Source organism: Tamandua tetradactyla, chromosome 23 (genome assembly GCF_023851605.1).
Source record: "Tamandua tetradactyla isolate mTamTet1 chromosome 23, mTamTet1.pri, whole genome shotgun sequence".
In the NCBI taxonomy this organism is placed as follows: Eukaryota; Metazoa; Chordata; class Mammalia; order Pilosa; family Myrmecophagidae; genus Tamandua; species Tamandua tetradactyla.
The window spans coordinates 52,907,359-52,925,742 of NC_135349.1; the positions used below are offsets into that span (position 1 = coordinate 52,907,359).

At 57.8% G+C, this 18,384-nt stretch overlaps 1 protein-coding gene across 2 annotated transcripts; it reads left to right on the forward strand.

Annotated features, from left to right (window-relative positions):
- Window positions 1-5,271: 5,271 nt before the first annotated feature.
- TFAP4 (transcription factor AP-4) lies at window positions 5,272-17,263 on the forward strand. 2 transcript variants are annotated; one of them, XM_077141963.1, is made up of 7 exons: window positions 5,272-5,486; window positions 12,314-12,479; window positions 12,624-12,722; window positions 13,454-13,624; window positions 14,203-14,343; window positions 15,168-15,323; window positions 16,140-17,263. In XM_077141963.1, exons 1-7 carry the CDS (start codon window positions 5,398-5,400, stop codon window positions 16,332-16,334), a joined length of 1,017 nt encoding a protein of 338 aa, XP_076998078.1. In that variant the 5' UTR covers window positions 5,272-5,397; the 3' UTR covers window positions 16,335-17,263. The 2 variants fall into 2 exon arrangements, with proteins under 2 accessions (XP_076998078.1, XP_076998079.1); XM_077141964.1 differs by lacking the exon at window positions 5,272-5,486 and adding an exon at window positions 6,525-6,731.
- The last annotated feature ends 1,121 nt before the right edge of the window (window positions 17,264-18,384 follow it).

Sequence of the window (18,384 nt, forward strand, 5' to 3'; positions counted from 1 at the left end):
CAGGGGACAAGCACATGCCAGCCACATGGCTTCCCAGCTGATAGAGGTGTTCCTGACCCATTGGTCTTTTGTGTGAAGGTAACCTCTTATTGGTGCCTTAATTTGGACCCTTTCACTTCCTTAGAACTGTAAACTTGTAACTTATTAAATTCCCCTTTTTAAAAGCTGTCCTAGTTCTGGTATATCGCATTCTGGCAGCCAGCAAGCTAACACAGGCTGGCACAACATCTTTGAAGAGCCTAAAAGGGCTGGCACCTGGGCACAGGCAGAGGTGTCCATCTTAAACAGTGGTCTGACCACAGCACGGACAGACATGATGGACAGCAGAATCCAGGGGCAGGGGCTGGCAGGGAGGCAGAGGTGATGATAGGAGCATGTGCAAGTTCACTTTGGATTGCTTCTGTTTCTCAGAGAAACAGAAGTGAGGTCATCAGCTGAGAGTGAGGATGGGGAGAGGGTGGTGGAGGTTTGAGGAGAGAGGGAAAGATGTGAAAGGGTCCTCGGAGAATAGGAGAGAGGCAGAATCACCCGCAGCCCAACGGGCCCTTGGTGGCTCTTAGTCCTGCATTTAAAAGTTGGGTCTGCGAGCCTATGGATTCTCTTTTTCCATCCCTGTCCAGCTTGCAGGGGGCAGGGTAGAGCAGTCAGAGTTGGATTTAACCAAGTTAGAGTTGGAGGGAATAGACAGCTTGTGCAAGGGGTGACATTGTGTGTGTGTGTGGGGCATGAACTCTAAGGGGGCTAAAGGCTTGGTTGGGTGAGTGGGGTTGACAGACTGTGGCCTGCAGGCCATATCCAGCCCTCTGCCCAGTCCTGTACATCTGGGAGCCAAAATGGTATGCTAGGCAGACTAGTGGGCCCTCAAAGATGTCAGCTTCCTCATCCCCAGAACCTATGGATATGGTACTTTACGTGGCAAAAGGGACTCTGAAGGCGTGATTAAGTTAAGGATAGTGAGATAAGGGCATTTGTCCTGGATTATCTGGGTGGGTCCCATGTAATCTCAGGGGTCCCCATGAGAGAACAATGGGAGAGTTGGAGTCAGCAAAAGGGATGTGATGATGGAAGAGAGAGATTGGAAGATGCTATGTTGGAGGAAGAGGCCACAGCCAAGGAATGCAGGTGGCCTCTAGAAGCTGGAAAAGGCCCAGAAACAGATCCTCTGCCAGAGCCTTCAGAAGGAATACAGCCCAGCTGACATGGTGATTTTAGCCGGATGAAACCCCATTTGGACTTCTGACCTCCCGAATTAAGTAGCCACTCAGCTGTTCTAAGATGGTGGTGATTTGTTACAGTAGCAGCAGGAAACTAATACAAATACTTTTTACATTTTAAATAGTTGAAATAAAACCAAAAGCATATTGGGTGACCCATGAAAATTCAATGAAACTCAATTTGTGTCCATCAATAAGATTTTGTGGAAACCCAGAGATGCCCACTCTTTCCATATCACCCATGGCGGTTTGGGTGCTACAACAGCAAGTTTACCGGTTGCGGAGGAGTCTGTTTGGTCCACGAAGCCTGGGGCCACAGTCTGTCAACCCCACTGACCCTCCCAAGCCTTCAGCCCCCTTAGAGTTCATGCCCCCCACACACAATGTCACCCCTTGCACAAGCTGTCTACTTCCTCCCAACTCTAACTTGGTTAAATCCAACTCTGGGATATTTATTGTCTGGTCCTTTATGGGAAAGTTTGCTGACTCCTGATTTAGAGCAAGAAGGGAATGTCACAGGGGAAGAGGTCGTGAAAGTAAGGGACTTTGCCAGGCAGTTACCCACGACTCCAGAGGGTTCAGTGGAAGGGACCCAGGAGTCGGAGGGGGTGGGAGAAGGGTCCAACTCAGGGATGTGCAGTGCCTCATAACCTGGATTTGGGGATTTCTTGCATCAACCACCATAAAGAGGGATCAAGCGATGGGAGAAAGGTGGGGTGGTGGTGGTGGAGGGGTAGTGGTGGGCTTCAGGCCTTGGGGCAGGAGTGGGCTGAGGGGGCTCAGAGGTCTTTGTGTGTGTGTATCCATGATGTCCGAGGGGCACTGGCTGGGGTACGGCAGGACAAGCTCATTGGGCACCAGGCCCAGTTGAGGCAGTTCCTGCAGACCCAGGAAGAGCAAGAGGCAGACACACTTGTCCCGGCTCTCATTCATTCATTCATTCATTCGGGCACTGAAGAAGTTGCTCAGCGTATCCTGCCTGTCTATTGTGTGGCTCTTTATCATGTGTTGCTCCCCCAAATGTCATTGTGTCCTGAGTCCATTCTCTGTCCCCACAGTGAAGCTGAGAGCTCCTTGAGGGTGGCATGTCTGTTTGATTTCTGTGTTCCCTACTCAGGACAGGGAGAGGCAGCACTGGCCAACTGGACAAGGGGATTTGCTTCCTGGTGAGGTAAAGGCTCCTGCCTCCCTCTCCAGCGCTTTGCAAGCGATGCCCAGTGCCCCCTGGGACCTGGAAGAGGCCCGAGGAGGCAGATGGACAGCCCTGATCCTGCCACCTCCTGGCCACCCAGCATGGGACGTTCAGCAGACAGCGTGCTACAGGCCCAGGCTGCGGGGAGCACTGCAGGACAGGGGATAGAGTGAGGCAAGAGAGGCACTCGCCTAGGGCAGAAATGTAGGGGAGGTGGTGTCCCAAAACTCAGTAATCCAGAAAACCATTACTTTAATGCACTATTTTAAAAAAATGAAAATAAATGCAAAAAATCCATGATGAACAAATAGAATTTAAAAGAGAGACAGGATCAGCAGTATGCCAGGCTCCTCCCTGGAGCCTGAGGGCAAGTGATGCTGCCTTTAACATTTTGGATATTTTGTTCATGGTGGAGTTTTTTTTTTTTTTTGCATTCATTTTCATTTTTTAAAATATTGCATTGACATGTCAAATTGTGCAATCTCCTCTCACTCACCTGGCCACAGTCCCAGCCCTGGGAACCAGGGTCTATGTCGGCATGGAAATGACTTCCAAGATAAATAATAAAGCAGCTCTCTCCAATCCCCTAGCCAGGACCTAAAATGCCACTTCTTCTGGGGAGGCTTCCTGGATTCACCAGCAGAGAAAGGGCTGCTGCCCTTTACCTAGCTCAGTCTGGTTCCCTGGTCTCCTCAAACCCTGTGTGCTCTGATGCTCCGAGCCAGCCAATGCCATGCATGTGTCTCTGAGTGTGTACACACATGCACCAGGGTCTCCTCTCCCTGCAGAGGCTGTCTCCAAGGACACTGTTGCCCCATCCAGGGAGGGACCCCAGGGACATGAGCTGAGTTCAGGTCACTCCCTTCCATTCAGATGTGTGTGCCCAGCTTGGTGCCCAAGCCTGGAAGAGAGAGAGAAGGGAAGAAAGCACAGTTCCTGTTTAGGAAATTCACTCTTCTCTAGGAGGCCAAACGGCCCAGGGGGACATCTAGGGAACAATTTAAGCCACATGTAAATAGCTAAATGTGATAGAATGGTGTACGGGTGGCTGCCTAGGACAAAAGCACAAAACAAGGTCTCCATCGTGGAGGGGAGGGAGCAGTGGGATATAAAGTGTATGGGCTGTGGGCACTCCGGTGGGCATTCGGGTGTGCGTGTGTGTTGAGGGGGGGTGGACCGTGCACCAATGTCTTCACCTCTGTGAGCCTCGGTCTCCTCACCTGCAAAATGGGGCTGCCCCAGAATCACCTGCTCCTTACCATGGTCCAGGAGATTTTGATCCAGTAGGTCGGGGTGGGAGGGGCGGGAGGGCAAGGATGCTGCGTTTTTAAATTAGTCCCGGGTCTTTGACATGAATGGGTCTGGGATGTGAAGGTAGAGAAAGTTTGCCTAAGAGGTTGGTTTTGAGGATTGGAGAACATGAATGCAAAACTGCCTGGCATCTACAAGTTGTCTGCGACCTCCACTAACAATACTATTTATTAATAACCACAGCAATCACTGTTATTAGTAGGAGTATTTTAACGAGGAGGTGCGACTTGGGTGGACCGTCTAAGGCGGATGGGATTGGGAAAGGCGGTGGGCAGGGGTGAGGATATTCCAAGGCAGGCGTGGGCTTCCTGCGCCAGGAGCCAACCCTCCAGGAGCCAGCCAGCCGGCCGGAAGGTGGCGGGGACGGAAGCTCGCCGCCACGGTGCCCCCTCCCTTCCCGCACCCCACCCCCGCTCGCGAGCGCACCCTGGCGGAAGAGCAAGTCCGGCGCCCGCTTGGCAGTGAGCAAGAAGCCGCAGCGCGCCCGGGCCCTACCAGGGGCGGGCCTCCCGCTGTCCAGCCTTGCGGCGGAGGTGGGAGGGAGGAACAGGAGGGGACCCGGCAGCAGCCACCAGACCTCCCAGCCGCGCTGGCAGCCTGCCCCAACCGCCCAACCCCGGGGGCCGCTGCCGTTTTGGCCCTCCTCCACCCTTCCGTCCCCGCCAGGACCCCGCTTCCTCCCGCAGCCCCCGAAACCGAGGTGCCCAGCACGCCCCCCTATTGCCCTTCAATCCCCGGGCTACGGGATTCCCGGGCTCAGGGCCCCGGGCCGGGAGAGTGAGTGAGAGGGAAGGAGGGAGGAGGCCGGCCAGCCAGCAAGCCCCGGAGCCAGCCCCAAGTTACATGTGGGAAGCGGTTGCTGTGACGCAAGTTTCCAGGGGGCCCTGGGCTCGGAGGGAGCGCGCCAGAGCGGCTCGGATCCGTGCAGTTGCAAGAGTGGGGGCGGTTGGGGGGGGGGAAGCCCAAGCACGCACCCAGCGGTGCACCCCCCGCTTCCAGGGCGGCCGGGCGCGCAGATCCGGCCCCGGGCAGGTCCCCGCCGGACCCCGGGGCGCGCGGGCTGAGCTCCCTCGCGGTTGCTGGCTTTTTTTTTTTTTTTGCACCGCTTGCCAACCTGTCAGCTGATGGGCCTCATCACCCATAGTGGCGCATGTAGCTCAGCCGCAGCTCGCTCCATTCACGCCGCACCCCCCCCATCTCCGCGGCCAGCCCGCCGCCCCCGGCCCCCAGCGTCCCGGGGAGGCGCGCAGACCCCGGCAGCGGCCGATCGCCGGGGGACCCGCTCCCCTCTCGCCCTGGCCTGGCGCCGCCGAGGGGGGCGCTGCAAATAGTCCTTTGTTTACATGCAATTCCTTACTCCGCGGAAGGAGGCCGGGGGAGTGCTGAGTTTTCACCAGCTGTTTCCCGCCTTGAAACAGACATCTGATCAGCTGCAAACACACACACACACACACACACACACACACACACACATACACACGCCCGGGGAGGCAGGCAGGAGAGACCTCCCTCCCGCCCCTCCCGCGCGCCTCCCGCCCCTCGCCGCCGCCGCCGCCGCCAGCATCTGGGACCGGCCGAGCTGCACCTCCGTCCGGCGCTGCCCTTTGATTCGGATTTCCATCGTGCGTTCTCCGGCAGACCGCGCACCCTGGCTTGTGCACAGGAGGGGGCCAGATCGCTATGGAGTATTTCATGGTGCCCACTCAGAAGGTGCCCTCTTTGCAACATTTCAGGAAAACAGAGAAAGAAGTGATAGGAGGGCTCTGTAGGTGTGTACTCCTTCCCCCACCCCCTTCCTACTATTGCAGCCCCCGGCCAGCCCGCCCGGGCCGGCGCGCGTGTGCGCACGCATGGCCCGCGCGCCCCGGCCCCGCTCGCCTTTCTTAGGCGCCGGAGCAGCTGCAGCCTAGCGCCCCGGGCTCGCGAACGCCCCAGGACCCTCCTTCCTCGGAACGTGGGGGGCCCCGAGCGGCCCCGGCCACTTTTGTCCGCTGCAGGAGGACGAGCCGCGACGTTTGTAAATTGCAAACAGACCCACGTGGTTCTGCAGCAGTCCCGGCCATGCTTGGTGCTGGTGGCTTCCCACCCGCGCTTCCTCCTCCCCACTTCCCGCCGCGGTTTCCTTCCTCTCCCTCCTTCCTCGCGCTCCCTGGGCGCCCACTCCGACGGGGAAGGGGGGCCGGCCGGGGTAGCCGGGCCGCGCGTGGGGCCGCGGCGCGGGCGGCTACAATGCAGCCATGCCGCGGCTCCAGGGCTCGGGTGGGGGGGGGCGGGGAGCCGCTCGGGGTGCGTGTTTGCCAAGATCCTGGCTGCGGCGGGGTCGTCCCGGGGGCGGACTCGCGTGGCGGTGGGGTGGGGGCGGGGGCCAGGCCGGGCCGGAGCGGGCCGGCCGGGGACTCCAGGCACGTTGGCGGCCGTCCGCGCGCTCGCCCGCGTCCTGGCGCTGTTTACTAGCGAGGCCTGGACGTGACTCTGCAGCCCTCTTGGAGTAGGCGGACCTCTGCGCGCGGGGCCTCGCGGGAGCTGTAGTTCCGCGGGGCCCGCGGGTGTGCGGGATTATGGGAGTTGTAGGCGCGCCCAGGCCACGCTTTCCCCGCACAAAGCTCGGCCGTGGCGGGCAGGCTGGGCAAGGGGGACCCGCAGGGAGGCTCTTCGGAGGAGGGGCGACTGGGAATGCCCTGGCCCCACGAGGCCGCCTCCCGCGTCTCCGGCCGCACGTGGGTCGCTTCTGCAAACTTTCTGGTTCACCCGCCCTCCCTCCCCCAGCCATAAACCGAAAGCGTCGGGTCTCTAAGCCAGGTGGGTGGGTGGACGGGGGCCGCAGGCCCGCAGGCCTTGCCGACAGCCACTTCTCAGGCTTGGCCTTGGATTGCGCCAGATCCGCGCTTTCTCAAAGGGTAGCAGGTTGTGGGAGCTTTCGCAACCGAATCACCCGGGACACTTGTTAAAATGCGGAGAGCCGGCTACTCGGATCGCTAGAAGGGCCCGGGGAGCTACACATCGACTCGTCCAAGGTGGGGTGTGGGGTGTTCCCCCCGCATTCAGAAGTTTACGACCCTGAGCCCCCTTCCTGTCGCTCTGCTCCTGGAGCGAAATGGCTCCTCAGGGCTGGGGCCACGTGCTCTGCCGCCCCTGGCCGGCGGGGCGGGGACTGGGGGTAGGAGCGCCTCCCCGCGTGGCTCCGGCTGCAGGCACCCCGCGAGAGCAAGGGTCCTTACACGCGCACACACGCACCTGCCCCAGGGTTCCCACCGTAACGCCCCTCTCAAGTTTAGAGTAAATTCCTGGGATGGATGGGCCTGAACGTGGGACAGGCAGGCAGCCGGCCTTCCAGAAGGCCTTAGAAATAGGCTAACAAGCACCTCAGAGAGTTCCTGAGGTCTTAATGTGTTCTAGGGACTCACTTCCCTAGAATTTTCTTATTGAATTGTCTGGCTTCCTAGTTGTTGAGTAGTCTTGACATTGCTGTGTAAGGATGAGGACAGAGGGGCTGGAGACTTGACTGGCAAGTGGTGGTGCTGGGATTTGAACCCTGGTCCGGGAGTCCCCTTCCCCCTACTGGTTGGTCAGCTGCTGTGTAGGTGCTGGTTGCTCAGAGTGAGGGTAGGCTGTGGGAGGTGGGGTTGAGTTGCTCCACATGCCAGGGAAGATGTTCTCAGTAGTGGCCTCGAGCTGGGGTAGACCTGGGGCAGTAGGGCCCTGTGGTTGCAGCCTCTCAGGGCCCCTGGGACACAGACTTCACTCTGTCTCAGGGCAGGCGGGACGCTGGAGGTGCCAGGAACTCCCTTCTGGACTGACGTGACGGTGGTCCTTAGCTTGCCTGGCTGTCAGGCAGTTGTCACATTGTGCACTGGTCCTTTGGGGTTGGAGCCTCTGGTCTTGCTCATTTTTGGAAGGGGCTGCAGGGTGAGGTAGAGAGGCCGTGCCAGGGTTGGTCCGTGTGGGAGTGGGCAGGACCTGCTGGCCAGATGGATTTGCTCTTCTGTCTCACAGTTGACTCAGGCTACTATACTCCACCCCTGGGAGCCTAGCTGCTCTCCCTGCCTCGCTCCTCCGTCTCCCAGTGGCGCTGTGCCCACCCAGGCTCTGTGGTTTGACCCTGTTGCCTAAATGCCCCTGGCCTTCATCGGACGGAGCACCTGTGACTCAGGGCCGCTAGGACGCAGCAGGGGTGCTGGTGGCTGAGAGCAAGGACACTGCTTGCGTCCTCCCAGTTGGGAACAAGCTGGGAGGATTCTCACCGTGTAGGATGCGGGGCTCCCATAGCCTCTGCCTCGTAGGGCTGGTGTCGCCGAGAAGGTTGCAGTGTTCCTCGGTGCAGTGCCTAGCACGTGGTAAGCTGCAGCAGGAGTCAGCTATTGCCTCTCAAGCAGGGAAAGCACCTGGAGGCTGTGAAAATGCAGTCAGAGGCTCATATGCATGGAGGTCCCCAACCTTGTGAGCTCATAATGAAATTTACGGACCACCCTCGGTGGTGAAAAGGGACCAGACTCCCCCACGAAGCAGCTCAAGAACAGTTACGGGCTTTGGGGTGCGTGTGAGGTCTTTTATCTGGTATGTACGAAGCCCCTCCTTTGTACTGGACTGAGGGTCCGGTGGCGGGCAAGCCCTGGCCCCGCCTGCAGCAGGTCACAGCCTCGTGGTGCTAACGAGTGTTGTCAGCACCCTAAGAGAGATCTGGCTGCAAACCCTGGAAAACAGGGTGTCCTGTTATCTTCCTTCTTCAAAACTTCACCATGATCCTGGGAAGTGAAGCAGTATGCCTTCGTTTTACAGAGGGGGAAATGGAGGCTTCAGGAGTTGAAGCCACACAGGCTGGGGGTTTGGGTGAGTTAGTGTCAGGGCTGGAGTTTGAATTTGAACCCAGTGCGGAGTTCCCTCTGATGGGCTGGAGGAGCCACGGGGAGGGGAGAGGGTGATTCTTGCTGGGGACCAAGAGGAGGGTGCAGGTGGCCACGCCAGAGTTGGGTGTACGAATGAAGCAGTGGTACCTGCTTCGGAGGGGGAAGGATGAGCGTCTGTGGCTCCCTTGGGACATCATCTTCCTCCTTCCATATCCCTTTTCTGGTAGGAAGAAATTCCACGCGGACCCTCCCACCCTTGTGTAATGTTAAGGGACTTGGCGTGTCTGTCTTTGGGGCTGTGTCAGGTGAGGCTTCTCAGTTGTCAGTTTGAGGCTGGAGCCGGGCAAGGCTGAGTGCGTGTGGCGGGGTGGTGGGACAGACAGGGGACACTTGTCCTTGGGCTGGTGGGAAGGACAGATACTGGCATGGGGTCTTCTGGGGATGGGGGTAGCGGCCCTGCTCGTGGCACCTGAAGCTGATACCCAGACTTTGTCCCTTTGGCTGTTGGCTGCCTGGGTGTCCCTGGGGACTGGTGACTGTCAGAGCCCAGTCAGGGAAGGGGCGAGACCAGAGACAGCCCAGCTGCCAGCCCTGCTCACCTGCGGGAACATGAAGTTGCCGGGGTGAGGGTGGGGGTGGGGGGTTGTAGGACTTTCACATTGTGGTAATTTACTTTAAACCATGTTTACTTCTGCAAAACCCAGAGAGGGCTCAAAGAAACTTTCAGGCATTTGCAGAAAAATCTACTTTATCCAGTGCGGTATCAGTGGGAAATTCCAATTAGTCATCCTTCATCAATTGGAATGCCTGGTTGGCCGGCAACTCCACCAATAAGAGCCCCTGGCTGGCCGTTACTCCACCAATCAGAACCCCTGTTATCAAATTATCAGTTTTGGGGTGAAGTCTGTTTGCTTGCATTTAAGTTCTGCATTAGGTTGGTCAGCCCCGAGGCTGGTGAGTTTGGAGGAGACAGTATTGGAAGGAACCTGTGGGGGATGGGAGCTGAGAGGGACCCCTGCCCTCTGCCCGGGCCTGGGATCTCTTCCTTCCGGGAACTTTGGGCCAAGGCGGTCAGGCCTGGAGCCCCGTGCATGGTCTCCTTTGGTCTCCCCAGTTAGCGGGCATCCTGGAGAGCCGAGGAGGCATAGTGTCAGCTGGGCCGAGGCTCAGCCTCAGGGTTGGGGTTTCATGGGCGGATGAGTTGGCTGGTTGAGGGTTGGGGGTACCCTGTGCTCTTGTTTGGACGAGGGGAGCTGGTGGACTTGGGCTGGGGCCACGCCCAAGGGGTTCCTAGCAGCTGCCCCCTGCCTTGCCCACCTGCTGCGTGGCTTTGGGCCAGTCGTTTCACTTCTCTGGGTCTCGGGATGCACATCTGTCAGGAGGGGCAGGGTTGATCTTGCAGCTCTGCTGAGTATTGGGCTGTGCAGGAGCCGGCATTCGAGGGTGCCAGCAATGGCTGAGGTGCGGGGCGAGCCAGTGTGAGTCTGGGTGTAGCCGCTGACCCTGGATTCCTTATCTGCAAACCCCACTGGGTTTACCCAAGAGTCAGATGAGAGCAAAAAGGTCAGAGCTTTGTGAACAAGAGTAAGAGCTAACCCCGTTACAGCCTTCCCACGTGCCTTGCCTTGCCTGGAGGGGTAACTGTCTGTCAGGGTGCTCAGCTGTGTGGGACAATGGTACCGAGTCCCCTCTGCCCTGTGGTCTGGGCCCTGCTCATGGTATGGGGCTCTGGGGCCAGGGTCCAAGTCCCAGCGCCACCACTTGCGTCTTCTCCAGCACCTATGTCATCCGTACACAGCCAATCTCGAGGCTACTCAGCTCGTAGAAGACTGTGACAGCTCAGGGAGAACATTCCAGCAAAGCGAGTTCCTAGCACACACTTAAGAGCTCAGGAGCTTTTTGTATGGGAGACCCTGTTGCTGAGCCTTCACTGTGGGTCTTGTGGGGATGAACATGGAGGGGGGGTGTCTCCGTTTTGACCTCTCACCATCCTGCCCAGCTCTGGCTTTGGGGCATGAGGAGAAATAGGGGAAGCTGAGGTCTCTCCCCCAGCATCTCTCCTGAAGGGGGTGGGGATGTACCCGGGGGTTTGGCTTTCTGTAAATAGCTCTCCCCTTCCTGCCCCCGGAGACCTGCTACCTTTAACCGCCCTTGGCCTGCTGGCCCCTTGGAGGTGCCACCGCCTGGAGGAAAGTGCCCGGCTGGACTCAGTTCCAATCCCCCCCGAGGGAAGGCAGGCAGCGTGGCCTCTGAGCCACACTGTCTCCTCTCATCCTTCCAACCACTTGTCACCCCCAGTGTTGGGGCAGGACAATGGACAGAAGTGAGGCGACCCTAGCAGGGGAGCCACATGCTGGCTGGCTGGCCCTAAAACTGTGCCCCTCCCGACTTGGAGCCCTACATTCCATCTTCTTTACAGTTTTGACCCTCCAGGGCCCCTGGTGTGGGCTGGGGCCCTAGGCCTTTGGTTCCTGGTGGAGCATGTGGTGAGCGAGGAGGAGGAGACTGCCTCTCCCTGATTCCCGCCAGGCATGGGGCTTTATTGTACCCAGCCAGCTACCCTCTTGTTTGTTGGGAGAGAAGCCAGTGCCAGAAAGGGGCAGGGATGAGTCCAGGGTCCCCGAGGGAGCCGAGGCGGGGTGGACGGGGCAGGCGTGTGGAACCAAGCAAGGCCTCAGCTGATTCCAGCTGTTGCAGATGTTCCTCTCTTGGGCTCTAGTGCAGACGCTTTCTGCTGACCCCCTTGCCAGTGGAACAAGGGCTGCCCAGCATCCTTTGCCCACTCTTCCAGATCCGGGCGTGTGGGCTCCCTTGGCCCAGGCCTGGAGCAGGTCACCCCAGGAAGGGCCCCTCAGGAAGAGGCTGTGGCTGTGGCTTTGGGTGGGGCCGGCGGCCTCTGCTGGGAGCCAGCATCTGGAAGCCATCAGGCTGGGGGTGGGGGCGGGAGGGGGCAGGAGAGGGCCAGGAAAGGGGGCCTGCCTCCTCCAGGCCACACACAGGCCCACCCTTGGGAGCGGTGTCACCGGGCCCACAGACCCTCCATGGGCCTTCAGCCTCGCCTCTTCCCCTGGCTGCCTTCCCCTCACCCCGCTGACCACTGCTCCGGCAGTGCGCAGTAGCATGGTTGCCCACGGTGTGCTGGGGGCCTCGCTCCTCAGATGCTGGGTGGGTCTGCCCCTTGGGGTGAGTGGACTAGGGGGAGAACCGTCCGCAGGCATGGTTGACCCACTGCCCCCTTCATGGTGTGAGTGTCTCCGTCTTGTCTTAGCCCAGGAAAGCTGAGCTGGGGTGGGGGACTTGGGCAGGGACTGCAGAGATGGTTGCAGGACGGGAAGGCAGGATGGATCCCCTTCTCGGTCCTGGGATGGCAAAGCCCGAGACGAAGGAGGTGGCCAGGTGCACAGCAAGGAGCTGAGAGGCCCACCTGTGTCAGGGTCCTGGGGATGCTAGGCACCTAGCCCTGCCAGCCAGACGTGGGGGCTCTGGGGCTCACACACTCTAGGCTTTGACTATCCAGGCAAAGCTGGGAACCTCCGTTCTGGAGGATGGACCTCTGCCTGTAAAGGAACCCAGGGATGGGCTGTCTCCCGAGCAGCGCTTTTCCCCTACCCTTCTGACCTGCCAGGGCCAGGGGTGCCAGGCCGACCTGGCATCTTTGCCAGTGGAAGGGATGTGGGGTGACACTCGGGGTCCCGTGAAGATGAATTAAAGAGGAAGCACCTAGCCTGAGCATGTGCTCCCCTTCCCCACAGCCTCGCCAACATTCCACTGACCCCGGAGACCCAGCGGGATCAGGAGCGGCGCATCCGGCGGGAGATTGCCAACAGCAACGAGCGGCGGCGCATGCAGAGCATCAACGCCGGCTTCCAGTCCCTCAAGACCCTCATCCCCCACACAGATGGAGAGAAGCTCAGCAAGGTGGGCTGGCGCAGGGAGGAGAGGCGGGGGGGGGGGGGCACAGGGAGGAGAGGCAGGCTGGGAGGGCTTCCTGGAGGAGGTGGTGGGCAAGGTCCTGTTGATGCTGCTGGCTGGGCCCCTCATGATTTTCTCCGCACCCCCCAGGCGGCGATTCTCCAGCAGACGGCAGAATACATCTTCTCGCTGGAGCAAGAGAAGACTCGGCTCCTGCAGCAGAACACACAGCTCAAGCGCTTCATCCAGGTACCGCCCCATGTCCTCTCTCCCCACTGTGGGCATATTCCAGGGCCAAGCACTGGCTGGGGACTCAGAGGTGGCGTCAGGTCTTGACCACTGACCCTCCTGTTTTGGGAACCTACCTGGACCTTACTTCACCCACCTGTCGAGTGCAGTGGAGCTGACTCTGGAAGGAACCAGGCTGTCTCGGTTTCATAGGACCACCATAACGGAGTGCCCCAAACTGGGTGGCTTAGAACAGCAGAAATTTAGGGTCTCATGGTTCTGGAGTCCAGAAAGGGAGGGTCCTTGGTGGCCATCCATGGCATCCTTGGCCCTCATTGGGGGCTGCCTTGCTCCAGGCTGTGCCTCCGTGGTCTCCCTGCCATCCGCCACTCTCCCATCAGAAGGATGCCAGGCACGTTGGCTCAGCTTGGCCTCATTTTAAGTCATCACATCTTCCGAGACCCCATTTCCAAATAGGGTCACATGCATGGGACTGGGGGTCAGGACTTGGGCTTACCTATTTAGGGGACACGACTCAACCCATACCATGGGGTGACTGTTGGGGAGCATGTCAGGTCTGCTCCTCTCCTGGCATCTGCCAGTTTGTTGGGTTTGCACAATGGGGGTCGTCGGTGTCCAGCTTTGACAGCTGTTGGTGGGGCTGAGATTGCGCTCCCCAAACCTCCCTGGTCGTGGTGGTAGTTGGGGGGCAGGGGTTCAACTCACACTCACCTGCCCCTTGGGGTTGCCAGGACCTGAGTGGTTCATCCCCAAAGCGACGGCGGGCAGAGGACAAGGATGAGGGCATCGGCTCGCCCGACATCTGGGAGGATGAGAAGGCCGAGGACCTGCGGCGGGAGATGATCGAGTTGCGGCAGCAGTTGGACAAGGAGCGCTCGGTGCGCATGATGCTGGAGGAGCAGGTGAGGCGCCCTCTGCCGGCTGGGCAGGGCGGCGCAGCGCAGCAGCAGGACGCAGGTGGCCCCTCTGTCTATGTAACAGCTATTTACAGGCATCCCTGCTTGGTGCCAGGCCTGAAAACCCTCAGGGCTTTCATGGTCGTGGAGGAGGGCAGGTGTCCAAAGAGGGTCTCTTTCCAGTGGTGTAAAGGAGTGGGTGTCATGGGGGGCTTCCACCTGGTTCCCGAGGGGGTGCAGAGAAGTTCCTGCAGAAGTGCCTTGAACCCAGATTGAGAGGAGAACCTCACAGTTAACCAGGCAGATAGGGGGGAAGGGTGATCCAGATAGAAGGAATAGCATGGATGAAGGCCTCGAGGCAGAGGGGAGACAGACCTTGGTCGGAGCAGGGCTGACCTGGTGGGCCGTGGTAAGGCCTTGGTCTCTGCCCTGTGGAGCGGGCAGTGGGCTCCCTGCTAGGGCTTTTAGCAGTAGGGCACGGCGTACTTTGCGACTGACAGAGCGTGGGGAGCCAGAGGACCCCACTTTACCTGGAGGTGCAAAGGTGTGTCCTGGCCCCACCCTGAGCATGTGGCTCCTCCCAGGTACGCTCGCTGGAGGCCCACATGTACCCGGAAAAGCTCAAGGTGATTGCCCAGCAGGTGCAATTGCAGCAACAGCAGGAGCAGGTACGGCTGCTGCACCAGGAGAAGCTGGAGCGGGAACAGCAGCACCTGCGCACTCAGGTGAGCAGCTGGTGCCTGGTTGGGGCTCCGTGGGCCACAGGTACGGGCAGGGATCCTGTCCCGCTGGCCTGAGGGACTCTCAGACTCGATGTGAGTGTCTCCGAGTGTCCGGCAGGGCAGACACATGCCTAAACTTGTAACAGCTGAGACATTTCTTGAGTAGTTTCTGGTTCGCGGGCGGTTTAGGTACATTAGCACCTCGAGTCCTTGTAATAGCCCGTTGCGGCCTGAGCCGTTTTCACTCCTGTTTCACAGATGTGGACATTGAGGCACAGAAAGGCCTAACTCACATGGTCATGGTCTGTTAACTAGAACGTGATTTGGGACAGGATTTGAACCCTGGCCAACTAAATCCGGAGTCTAAACTCCAGGCCACTGGGGTATTGAATGTTGAACTGCCTGCTTGGCTCACAAAAAGGAAGGGGCCAGGGATTTTGGATGGCTGGAAGCCCCTCTTCCTTTTTGTTTCTTAAAATTAGAGGGTTTTGGGTGGGCCACGGTGGCTCAGCAGGCAAGGATGCTTGCCTGCCATGCCAGAGGACCCGGGTTCGATTCCCAGTGCCTGCCCATGTAAAAAAAAAAAAAAAAAAATTAGAGGGTTTCTGTTTGTTTGCTTGCTTTTTGTAAACGGCTGGCCCCCCATGAGTGAGTAAGGGGGGTGGATGGGCTTGAGGTGGTGTACAGAGGCATCGGGCTGGAGGGAGATGGTTTTGGGGGGCTGTCCCACAGCCACCGTGCCGACAGGCCTGGGATGGGAGCTCAGAGGGAGGGGGCAGCTCCCCGGGCACCCATGGGGAGGAAGACCAAAGGCCTGTGTCTTGCAGCTCCTGCCCCCTCCAGCCCCCACCCACCACCCCACGGTTATTGTGCCGGCGCCGCCTCCCCCTCCCTCCCATCACATCAACGTCGTCACCATGGGCCCCTCCTCCGTCATCAACTCTGTTTCCACGTCCCGGCAAAATCTCGACACCATCGTGCAGGTACCTGGGCTCAGGGTGGGTTAGAAGGGAAACAGGAGCAGGTCGGGCCTTCAGCATGGAGGGAGCTCTGGAAACCTGGGCAGGGCTCCATCCCTGCGCCCTCCTCCCTTGGCTGAGGGGCTGGAGAGTTGGGCAGGCTCCCCTCGACCCCAGGCAGTGGGCTGGACGCCCTGGAAGACTGTTTCTTCATCTCATGTGGGGTTTGCTGAGACGGCACTTAGCTCCCAGAGCCCGGGGTGCAGAGTTCAGACATCCAGCTCTTGGGTTGGTCCAGAACATTCTTTCACTCCATCTCCCAGGACCTGGAGTGAGGGGATATGTGACTGTGGCTGGGTGGAGGAGGGGGGAGCCCAATTAACAACTCTTTGGTCCGGCCTGAAGTTACTACCAAGCCTAGCCATGGGTGAGAACCCTGGGGAGACCCAAGAACCTCAAGAAACACAAATAAATAAAATAAACTAAGGAAGCTCAAACAGAAAAAACCCATCAGCCCCTGGAGTTTGAGCTGCACATAAACCCAGAAAATTGAATAATAAAATTAATGACAAAGATCTTTCATAAGTTAACAGGCTGACTTCCCAACATGTGAATACACTAAATCTCTCGCAACTTCAGAGCACCACTGCAACCGAGGTCCCCCAGCGAGGGGCTTTTCAGCTCTACAGAAGGGTTTCCTAAAGTTTGTTCCCCTGGACCCATGCCACCCCCCCCACCCCCGCTGCCCTGCCAGGCCCATTTCCGGACATTTCTGGGCTCTCCGGGATGTGGTGGGGGATGGGCCAGCCGAGTCTCACCCATGCCCTGACCCCCGTCCAGGCAATCCAGCACATCGAGGGCACCCAGGAGAAGCAGGAGCAGGAGGAGGAGCAGCGGCGAGCGGTCATCGTGAAGCCCATCCGCAGCTGCCTCGAGGCCCAGGCCTCAGACACAGCCTCCGACTCGGAGGCCTCAGACAGCGACGCCATGGACCAGAGCCGGGAGGAGGCGTCAGGGGATGGGGAGCTCCCCTGACCACCCCCCAGGCCCCTCTCCCTCCTGGGGGGGGCTAGAGGGGGCCGGGGTGGCAACAGGGAGAAACGGGGCGAATGAGTGAAATTTTTACAAAATTACGATGTCATTTGGGTCTCTTTTATGACCTCTTTTTCAATACTGTAAATCGACCTTTGAGCGAAGCCACCCAGCCCGAGGTCCCAGGGGGGCTGTGGTGGCGTGGAGCGTGTTGGGAGCTTCGGGACACCTGGGGCTGGGCCTCGGCCCCGGAGGCTGAGGGAAAGCTGACACAGAGGTGCCTGGCCTCTCTCCACCAAAAAAAAAAAAAAAAAAAAAAAATTTTTTTTCACTTAAACATGTTTTTAAGAACAGGGAAAATAAAACAAAACCCCAAGGTATTTCTTCTGTCCCCAGAGCCAGCCCTACGACCGTCAGTCTTGATTCCCCCTTCCCTCTTGTTTTTTGATTTTCTTCTTTCTCCTTTAAGCACTTAGGTGGGTTGGGGGTCTGGCTGGGCCAGGGCTTTCTGGGGTGGGGAGGAGCCCAGGGGTCTTTATTGTTTCTCAGTTGGGGTTTGCTGCTGCCCTCTCCCCTTCCCCCATCTCTCAGCACTAGGATTAGCCACTTGCCACCCACCACCCAACCCCCACCTCTCCCTCCAGGTTCTCCAGGTTGCTCCTCTTCCATCCCCTAAATGTCTTTGTCTTTCTCTTTTTGTTTTGTTTGTTGTTGGGTCTTTTTTTTTTTTTACAATTTTGAGGTCTTTGTGTTCAAGGAGAAGCTATTATATTTTGTTAAGAGAGTGTGGGGGGGGGGAACAAAGAGGCCACTGTGCCTTTGTAAAGAAACAAAATAAAGTTTGTACTTTGTTTTTTAGACCTGTGTCTCCTTGTCCGCCTGTGGTCTTGAGGAGCTGGGGTAGAATAGGGGGTACTATTTGGACCAGGTGTTGCCTGGCCCACTGGAGAGGACTGGAGATGGGTAGGTAGGCTTACTCCCCTGATTTGTCGGTGGTATTGCAATGAGAAACCCAGGCCCTCTCATCTCAGATTCTGTGGGGTTGCACCGGGTATTCTGCGAAGATGGGAGCTGGTGTTGGGATGAGCGGAGTGGCTCCCTAGCTCTCTTTGGTGGGAAGCAAAGAGAGAATGAACCATCTAGTTACAGGCTGTGGACTCCTGGAGAAAGGATACAGGGGTTCAAAGTTCCTGCTTGATCCTTAGACTTTGCCACTTCCTTGGCTTGTGTAACCTCCCTGAACCTCAGACACCTCATCTGTAGAAGGGAATGGAGTACCTGCTCATTGTGGGCAGGCAAATGAAGTTGGTGTTTAGTTATGGAGTCAGTCTTGAGAGTTGGTCTGCTGGCAGTCACTTCCACCCCTGGCATACCACTTCGCCTGAGCCTCAGTTTTCTCTTCAGAAAGTTGGGGATAATAATGGCACAAGGCATTACATCTTATTATGGGAAGGGGTGGTGCTTTAAATTCCTTAATTTCCATAGCCAGAGACTGCTGCACAATGTGTCCAACTCTGCTGGCTTTTCCTTTAGCATGGAGGCAGACTGCTTTCTCCAGGTGACCACCAATGTAGGTGGCTTGCATTTAACTTGTCGTCTTGTCTGCTAAAGCAAGTGACATTTGGGGGTAAACGCGGTGCATGGGCAGGTACATGGGAACTGAGGGCAGAAGGAAAGAACAGTGGATTCATATCCCATCCTGTGAAGGCTTCAGACATAAAAACGCATTGAGTAGAGAAGCAGGCAAGAAGCTGCATTTTCTTTCTTTTTAAGACTTTTTATTAAAATGCCAGTTACATTCAGTTAAATTCATCCTGAGATTTTAGTTTTTGGTTCTGAAAGTTTTGGCAAATACATGTAGTTGTATAGCTATCACCATAATAAAGCTATACAATAGCTCCTCACTTCCTCAGATTTCCCCATGTACCTTTGTAGGGTCAAATCTTTCTCACTGCCAGCTCCTGGCAACCACTGATATGTTCTTCAATGGGATTATGCAGTATGTGGCCTTTCGAGGGTGGTTTCTTTCATTTAGTGTAAGTGTAATTTTCTT

What these genes read in the sequence shown, in the direction of transcription:
- TFAP4 (XM_077141963.1), top strand. Translation starts at nt 5,398, where the DNA reads ATGGAGTATTTCATGGTGCCCACTCAGAAGGTGCCCTCTTTGCAACAT. An exon ending in AGCTCAAGCGCTTCATCCAG is followed by an intron (nt 12,723 to 13,453) that starts GTACCGCCCCAT and finishes TGGGGTTGCCAG; the next exon opens with GACCTGAGTGGTTCATCCCC. An exon ending in GCATGATGCTGGAGGAGCAG is followed by an intron (nt 13,625 to 14,202) that starts GTGAGGCGCCCT and finishes GGCTCCTCCCAG; the next exon opens with GTACGCTCGCTGGAGGCCCA.